Consider the following 10073-nt stretch of genomic DNA (forward strand, 5'->3'; position numbering starts at 1 on the left):
CAAACAGATATCATCAACATAAGATAATCGAAAAGTAGTCGACCTGATCACATTGTCTAAAGATCAAACAGATATCATCAACATAAGATAATCGAAAAGTAGTCGACCTGATCACATTGTCTAAAGATCAAACAGATATCATCAACATAAGATAATCGAAAAGTAGTCGACCTGATCACATTGTCTAAAGATCAAACAGATATCATCAACATAAGATAATCGAAAAGTAATCGACCTGATCACATTGTCTAAAGTTCAGTCACGTGTCACCTCTTCACCAGTTCAACCATATTAACAAAAGTTGGTTTTCTTGTATAACACATGATATAATCATAGGACAAATAGTAATATCACCAACAAAACCAATCCGCTTATCTCAGAGGAAAGCTTGTGTAAAGACAATGTCGAGAAGATTGACGTCACATGCTTCATTATAAATTCAAAGTTGTCCTTAAAGGTAACTTGAACAACAGTTACACTTTTGTAAACAGTTATGAAAACTAATAACCTGTTAGATCGTGATTTCACTGTTATCATTATTATGACTGTTACTATTGCTTTATCGTGAATCAAAGCCTTTGTACAATTTACTCTTTCACGTTTAACTTGGAACAGCGGGCATTTTACCAATTTGATTTGGACATAAAATAAGGTTTGATCCTCTTTTTAACAGTCATATTGCTAAGTATAACTATTCAGGTTTTGAGGTCAGTTGTTTTGATAATATGACTGAATCAACAACACAGTCAAATCAGTCTAAAAGCATGCCTACTACTTGTGCGACTGGACTTTTATATATTTCTCTTGGTTTTTCATATGCCACCATAGTCTCAATGAAGGCGATTTAGTTATTGCCTATTTCTCTACGGTTTCCACATGTTAGGAACACTTCTTATTTTCTTATGCTTAGATGCTAATAATTTTAAAAAATCATATGCAAGAGGACATGTTTTTATGGTCATAATTTACTCTTTATGGCATGATAGCAATTAATTATCACTTATTAATGAAGATGGCAAATTCTGCTGAGCACCTGGTCTTATTAAAAACAACCCTGAATTATTGTAACAGAGAATCATGTTGAGCGCGCGGTCCTGTTAGAAACAATCTGATTTATTATTGAAGATGGAAATCAAGTCGATTTTTCCTTAACGCCATCAAAAGAGTAATGTTAATTAAAGAGGGCGTATACTCTATGAAACAGAAAGACATATATTGGATATTAGTAGAACAGGTCCTTCTCCACTAACCAACAATAATACAGAACTACGACATCAAACGAACAAAAGAATAGCTAGTGACACCTAGGGAACAAAATGAAAAGCAGATGGGAGAGGCACCAAATTAAAAAGTGATCAAATTACTCCAAAATCGTGGCTTCGAAGCGCATAACAATGAATATTCCTACATATGGATTACGAAAAAATATAACTGACAGAAAGACCAACCGTATAGGTTCAAAATTAATTACGAGTCCCCAAAATAATCGGAGCGAAACATAAGTGGATCTGTTATTATGCCTGTAAGCGCCCAAAAAACGGCAAAGCAATTAAACCAATGGGCTTAACAACAGCGATAAATACCACAATAGACTACGGGAGTTTTTCTACACTCCTTCGTATTGGGGCTAACGTCTTGAGGGGTAAGGTCAAAGGTCAAGGTCACGAAAATCCAAAAAAAAAAAAATCCTATTTGGTTAACGTGGTGACCAGTTTTGGCGGATATTTTATAATATTTTCCCTCATCGTTCTGCCAAAAAATGGACCGTGTTCATTGATAACGATAGCCATACGGACACATTTTCGTATTTTTTGACAGCCGAATATGATCAACGCTGCGTTGCGGAGGTATGCGTTCTGCTGAGTTATCTTTGGTTACAAGACACAACTGATTATGTGGCGAAGATCATACCTAAGTCACACACTGACAGTCCTTAATTGGTACGGAACGAAAGAACTATTTAACTTCCTTTGCCATATAAAAACCATACCAGACCCCACGCTAAACGAGCTCTGGACAGATAACCGTCCAAATATAGAGGCCGCGGCTGCACCTTTTCCGATTATGGCACCCACTCAACAACACACATTTAATGCGATTACACTCGCGGAGAAAAAAAATAAATCTCGATACTGGTGCAAGACAGGTGTATCAAATCAAAACGTAAATCTGTTCACTTCAATGTAATGCTTGAGGGAACATGTACATAGAAGTACAGAATAAATATTACATTCACACACATGTCCACGGCTCTAAACATATCAACGTATTGTACAGGTTTAATCAAAACAAAAAATGCACCAGCACAACACTTTTAAACCCCCACAAAATGACATTCATCGTTATTTTACAGTTTGTATGCTTTCTGAAACAAAAGGTTTCACAGAAATAACTACCGGATACACATCTCTAAAAGGGGGAAGGGTTTGGTTTGAATTTCACGCAAAGCTACACGAGGGCCATCTGCGCTAGCCGTCCCTAATTTAGCAATGAAAGACTTAAAGGGAAGGCAGCTAGTCATCATCACTCACCGACAACTCTTGGACTACTCTTTGACCAACGAATAGTGGGATTGACCGTCACATTATAACGTCTCCACGGCTGAAAGGGCAACTATTTGTTTGGTGGGACGGCGATTCGAACCCGCGACCCTCAGATTGCGAGTCGACCGCCCTAACCATCTGGCCATGCCGGGCCAGGGGGGTGGGGGGGTGGGGTGTAGAGAACCCGAAATAAAATGAGGTACCTTAAATCATCACACTAGCATTTATACACGAAAGAGCTTTAGAAAATGTTTACCATTTCTGGTTTGACTTAACTTTTGCGCTATAACAACGTATTTAACAGCGCGTCAGTCTTGCCAATATATATATATATTTAATTGATGTAAAACTAAACATTTATTATTATTTGTCGGATACATTTTCAAAACAAAAGTTTTGACGTTATTTTACAAATGTTCCGCTCGAGACTGAATTCCAGTATTCTTTGGAGAAACTCATTGTAAATACAACAAACCAACTGTTATGATATATATAACACTTTTTGATGGTGAAGCGTGATGTATAGATGGATAATCTGTGTAAAATTACATTACAATATGAATGATAATAATTTTCAACAAGTCTTTCTTTATTGGCCCTATAAGTAGGGTTATCAGATGTCCCGGGTTTCTGCCTTATTTTTGGTCCGCATGAAAGACAGTAAAATTAAATTGTCCCAATTTCTCTACATGTCAATGTGAGCTTGATATATCACGGTTTGTAATTATGCACGGCTCTTTTAACTTCACTTGGAAAATAACCTGCCAAAGGCAAATCGCACGGTACAGTGTTACCTCCCTCTCTATTCCATTTTTCTTAACCTAACCTGTTGTTGGGCAGCTGCAGGAATAGAGGTTTGAAGACCTGCCCAGCCGCGAAAAAGAAAATGAAGAAGCAACATTTTTATTTTGAGTTGGCTGAAAACAAGTTAGGCACGTTTTATTATTATTATTTATTATAATTATTTATAATCTATTATTATTTAATTAGATAAACCTTTATCAATTTCGCCTTTATCGCCATACAATAAACATCAGATTATTTAGCAAATAATAATGTAATTTAAACTGTTTAAGGGTGTGTTCAGTGTCATTCTGTACTAGTCTTTCACTCTGGAAACCTGGTAACTATACTTATAAGATCAAGATGCTATTATATTTATTTTTATTAGGAGCCCCCCCCCCTCTCCCCAAGGTCAGTAAAAAAAAATGTTAAAATTATCTTATTGTGTAATAACATCACCCAAAACACCAAAAATAGTAACAGAAGTAAATAGAACTTTCCCCAGATCACGTGATGTCATGAAGACAATCTGGTTGACATCACCATCTCCATGCACGTGATGTAGATAGAAAACAGAATCTTCGTCTGCTCTAATGTCCTGTTCTTTACACGAGAGCCACACCATAAATAATAAACTAATATTTATTAATACAATTGTCAATAATTCAGTTTTCCGAGATATTTTTATGAATTGTTTAGAACTCCAGTTTTTTGCTATTCCATGAAAAGGTGACTGACTGAGTGTATGTATGTATATAGCTATAAATACAAAAATCACATCTATCAAAAAGTGATACAAAAATTCACAATTTTAAGTATCACTACTAAAAGTATGAAGTGATAATTACACACATTCACTCGTGCGAGTATTACACGGCTCATGGCGATATAATACGCATCAAACTTAGCTCAGAAGATTATACATTTCGATATCCTTAGTATTCTTTATAATATTCCTCCTAATTTACCTTACTTAATACTTTACACTCAAGTGTTTATTCAATTTTATTCAAACCTACGAAGAGACTGAATAAGTTTAAGGTAATGAAAGAATAACTTCCCTTACAGGTGTATAACTTGTTGAAACGGTAAGGTAATGAAGGAATATCTTCCCGTACTGTACGGGAAGATATTCTTTCATTACCTTACCGTTTCAACAAGGTATACACCTGTACGGGAATATATTCTTTCATTACCTTACCGTTTCAACAAGTTATACACTTGTACGGAAAGTTATTCTTTCATTACCTTACCGTTTCAACAAGGTATTCACCTGTACGGGAAGATATTCTTTCATTACCTTACCGTTTCAACAAATTATACACTTGGTGTATAACTTGTTGAAACGGTAAGGTAATGAAGGAATATCTTCCCGTACAGGTGTATAACTTGTTGAAACGGTAAGGTAATGAAAGAATAACTTCCCGTACAGGTGAATACCTTGTTGAAACGGTAATTTTATCCATGTGTACCGTACAGGTGTACACCTGGTTGAAACGGTAATTTTATCCATGTGTACTTCAGCGAATTGGCAATTAAGTACCGGATTACTGTATCCAAATTTACAATATAGATAAAATAGGCAAACGTCGAAAATGCAGCCTTCAAAGTCGGGATATAGATGAAACAGGCAAATGTTGGAATTTAGCTTCCAAACTCGGAATATATATATATAACAAGTGAACGTTGGAATGCAGCCTTCAAAGTCGGAATATAGATAAAACAGGCAAACGTTAGAATTAAGCCTCCAAACTCGGAATATAATTTAACTGAACTTGTCAGCTGCTCAGAATATTAAATGAAGTAGCATCTTTCTTGTAATTATAGTATTTTGGCACTTGTGTGTAAAGTTAAAATCATAAATAATATTCAACGTTAAACTGGTACACAATTAAAAACATTTCATTTAGGCCTATCTATGGCCTTCAAAAAGTTGACGACTCTACATATTTCGACGTTATACTTGAAATGACATAACAGTGAAAATAAGATACTCATAATAATTCAAATATATTTGTTTTTTAATTAACGGAGTATTCAGTCTTTCTTTCTTTCTTTTTTTTTCTTTTCAGGAAACACGATTTTGATACCCTACAGGGCAAGGCTCGATATCAGTCCAAAGGAGGTGTTAACTGTCTTGTTCTCAGTCCAGGAATAAAAAGTTGTAAGTATACAAAAAAAAAAAATACTTTCACAAGATCATGGTATTAATATTTATTCAATAAAAAATATCAACATTAACTTAGATTACGTAATATAATGTCATTATTTATTATTACTGACAGATGTATAAATGAAACACATACTTCAAAAAATAATTTGGGACTTTCAATTAAGAATTATAGCGCTTTTTTATTGGCTGACGGTTCTAGTGGCGCCATCTCATGGCAGCGTTTGAGCAACAATTAAACTTTATATATATATATATTTAATGACTTCTTGAACATTCGTGTTTTTTCAACATCGTGAGTATATATATTTAAGATACTCACTAAGTTTAAGAAAACTGCCAGAAAATTTAATTGTTGAAGTGTAAACAAAATTTCCTGGGCGCGCACAAAAAAATATTTTCGGGGGGGGGGGGGAAACATATATGTAGGGGATCAGCTTTTACAGTGTAAGTCAACAGACTAAAAAAAAATGTGTTATGTGTGGTTACACGCAGACACAAATTTAGAGTTTTAATAAAAAAATGCTAAAAATCTTTAGTTTAATTAAGATGTTAAGCTTACACCATAATACGTGCAATTTTTTGTGAAATGTAAAGGAGGGCAAATGCCCCCTCTTGCCCCTTCCTGCGGGCGCCCAAGCAAAACTCTTCACTATAAATAAGAAGTATGAATTTCTACAACTAATTCTCCCAAAAATGACAAAAAATTCTGATATACATATATGAAGATTATGTCTACAGGATGTGGTGTGCTAATGAAACGTTGTGCGTCTGCGCGAGTTCCCTCTAATGCCTTTCGAGTTATCTACTTCTTCACTTTGTATTTAACATATTATACTTGCCACATCTCCCGATTCACGCGGTAGGCTACTGATTTCAGAACCTTTCTACAAGTCCGTCAGTGGCAAGTCTGAGGGCTTATGACGCTAAAATTCCTTTCTGCAAAATATCAGTCCAAAACATTTTTTTATTTATACACTATGAATAACCGTTTTAAATTAAACAAAGGCCACGCGATGTTTTTAGTTGATTGGGGCAACTACTAGAATCTTGTCTGTAATAATTCTTTGGTCTAGAATGTAGGAAATTGAATTACATCACCCTCTTCTTGTTTTCTCAAAATTTTCCGGGGGGGAGCATGCCCCAGGGAACTTCTAGCAAGATGCATGGGTACCTTTGGCACCTGTTGATCTACATCTTGTTCTGTACAAAAGGTTGGTAAATACGATATTGTACAGAAAATGGTTACTCAAGCAGACATTCATTGATATTGTAAAGAAAATGGTTACTCAAGCAGACATTCATTGATATTGTAAAGAAAATGGTTACTCAAGCATACATTCATTGATATTGTAAAGAAAATGGTTACTCAAGCAGACATTCATTGATATTGTAAAGAAAATGGTTACTCAAGCAGACATTCATTGATATTGTAAAGAAAATGGTTACTCAAGCAGACATTCATTGACATTGTAAAGAAAATGGTTACTTAAGGAGACATTCATTGACATTGTAAAGAAAATGGTTACTCAAGCAGACATTCATAAGTCCGCCTTCTTAACAGATTTGTATGATTACGAATAAATGTATATATAATAAGTAGCCATGATCTCTCCTTATGAAGCTTCCCAGTGGCACAGCGTTACGTCTGCGGACTTACTACGCTAGAAACCGGGTTTCGATACCCGTGGTGAAGCTTTGTGCTTAACTCTTTATTAAAATAAAAGGTCAGAACTACATACGGTGTACAATAACTTGTTTTTAGGTTAATATTTTAAAATACCTTTTGCGTCTGTCGAAGTCTAATTATTCGGAAAATAAGTTAATTCTTCACATTATTAACTTTTTACTAATAATTACAATAATTTACTTGATTCTATTAAAACATTTAAGAAATGTAATCATTGTTTTCAAACGTTTCCATTTTTGATTCCAGTGCCGTATGGAGCGGACATGTGTATTATATCGACGGACTATAGCAACTATGGTGTGATGTACGTTTGCAGACCATTCAAAGGGAACAAGAAACAGGAATATATATACATAATGTCGAGGACTCCCACTTTAGAACCACGGCTCAGGGCACGAGTTTTAATTGATAATATTGTCCGTGGAGGGTTCCAAGTTACACCCTTTGCTCCTATGAATCAACTCTACTGTCCTTTACCTTGATATTTAGCTCCATTATCAGAAACCATTAATTATTTCCATAATCAAAGATATGTGTTTTTTTAAGTGTTTCAACGAAATTTTAACTGTACTTTATAGATATGGTTCATCTTGAAAAAGTACCCATCACCCCTTCGTTTATATATATTGAGCTATCTTGTCAACTATGAAAAGAAAACTTAAACTAGTTATCGATGCCTTAAAAATACAGTAAATACAAATGTCTTTAACATGATTCATCTGTCTTGATAGTTTGCCAGAAGGTGACCGTTTTATACCACTTTAGATAAACTCGATTCAACACATTTAGCGTGTTAAGACGTAAGGCACTATCCATTTCAGAGTCCTAGAAATTGTTCCTTAATTCAATTTAACGCACTAGTTCGTGTACAAATTTAGGTTTACAGTTTTGACATTTATTAGTAGTAATAAAATTGCACATACATTAAAAACACACGTGCAATACACGCCTTTTCTTAAGTTTTAGTACTTGAAACTGTAACATTGTGTATCCATATATATATATATATATATAAAGATCTAATCACAATATCTTAAACTAACGTATGCGTTTTACAAAACAACTTGTTCAGTTGTAACAAAAAATACTAACATTTTAGAAAATTCATTCGTGGGCTGAAATATTAAAAATATATAACGTTTATAAACGGGAACATTTTACCTCAAATGTTTTAAATTTTAATATTTAAGCATAACGAAAGAAGATCGATAACTAATACTCAATTCTCCATTTAGTAAAAAAAACATTATAGAAGCTGATTCTTAAAATCACTAATTTTATACACTGAGTTCCCAAAGGTTGTAATGTATCTATAAAATTACAATCGCAATATTTAAATTGAAAATAAATTTGACGAATGAATTGAAGGGAAATCGAAACGTTTCTAGTTCACTAGTCAATGGAATATTTGAATTCTGAGAAAGGGAGAAGTGTGCTACAAAACTATATATATATTAAAAACTTAATGGTTGTGTTGAATTACTGAAATGTGTTCTAGGCATTTGTACTTCATTTAAAGCGAACATTTCAACTAAATAACTTTAAATTAAATCCTCAAAAATAAACAGAAATAATTTATGTTTAGATTAAAATCTTACAAAGTCAAACAGAAATAGTTTATTCTAAGTATAGTCTTAGTTGCTAGTTAATCCGACTAAAATTTAATTTTACATAATAGTGATTAACAAATTATTACATTTATCGAGATTATCCTTTAAAAGATAACGAGATTAATATCTGAATAGATAATGAGATAATCCTTTAAAAAGATAACGAGATTAATATCTGAATAGATAACGAGATAATTCTTTAAAATATAACGAGATTAATATCTGAATAGATAATGAGATAACCCTTTAAAAAGATAACGATATCAATATCTGAATAGATAATGAGATAATCCTTTAAAAGATAACGAGATTAATATCTGAATAGATAATGAGATAATCCTTTAAAAAGATAACGAGATTAATATCTGAATAGATAATGAGATAATCCTTTAAAACGATATCAATATCTGAATAGATAATGATATAACCCTTTAAAATGATAACGAGATTAATATCTGAAATATCTGAATAGATAACGAGATAATCCTTTAAAACGATAACGAGATGAATATTTGAATAGATAATGTTTGTTTGTTTGTAATTAAGCACAAAGCTACACAAGGGCTATCTGTGCTCTGCCCACCACGGGTATCGAAACCCGGATTCTAGCGTTGTAAGTCTGCAGACATACCGCTGTACCACTGGGGGCTAATAGATAATGAGATAATCCTTTAAAACGATAACGAGATTAATATCTGAATAGATAACGAGTTAATCCTTTAAAACGATAACGATATTATATTTTGAAATTATAATTCTGCTTAGAAGAGAAACAAGGTTTTTGTGAAATTTTCATTCCAAGTGATATTATTTTGTTACTGACGAGCTTTGGACTAGAAAAAACAAAACAATACTTGCATTAATTATGATATAAATTTTTATTCAACATATTTAAATATTTTGAGAATAATAATTGTTTTTATTTGCAAAAATATGCTATCAGATATTTATTCTTCTGTTACTTAACGCTACTTTCTCTTTCAGATTATTATAAGGTAAAAACATAGTGTATATGCAAAACATGCTACATCTTCATTTCCATTATCATCTTCTCTAAGCCTAATACCTAAGCCTAATATGTCGTCTTTACTTGGGCACCATATACTAATATACTTTTCCAAAGATCAAGAATATTTATTAAGCATACACATATTTTATATGATGCAAAACGTACGTTCAATCTTTTTGGTAAATGACTTAACTTAAGAAATAAAGCCAGATCTTATTATAAAAGCAATCTTGTAACGGTATAACCTGAGGTACTGCACAAAAATATT

The 10073-nt window shown here is 33.2% G+C and overlaps 1 protein-coding gene across 1 annotated transcript in view; it reads left to right on the forward strand.

The window, feature by feature from the left end:
• LOC111088769 (apolipoprotein D-like) overlaps positions 1–7668 on the forward strand; it is a gene marked incomplete at its 5' end in the record, with an annotated part of 9105 nt that extends 1437 nt beyond the window's left edge. The window contains 2 exons of the mRNA XM_022399694.1: positions 5399–5490; positions 7433–7668. Of these exons, the coding sequence (XP_022255402.1) occupies positions 5399–5490; positions 7433–7668 (328 nt within the window). The remainder of the gene's footprint in view (positions 1–5398; positions 5491–7432) is intronic.
• Between the last annotated feature and the right edge of the window lie 2405 nt (positions 7669–10073).

This window comes from Limulus polyphemus, unplaced genomic scaffold (genome assembly GCF_000517525.1).
Source record: "Limulus polyphemus unplaced genomic scaffold, Limulus_polyphemus-2.1.2 Scaffold4390, whole genome shotgun sequence".
Taxonomy (NCBI): Eukaryota; Metazoa; Arthropoda; class Merostomata; order Xiphosura; family Limulidae; genus Limulus; species Limulus polyphemus.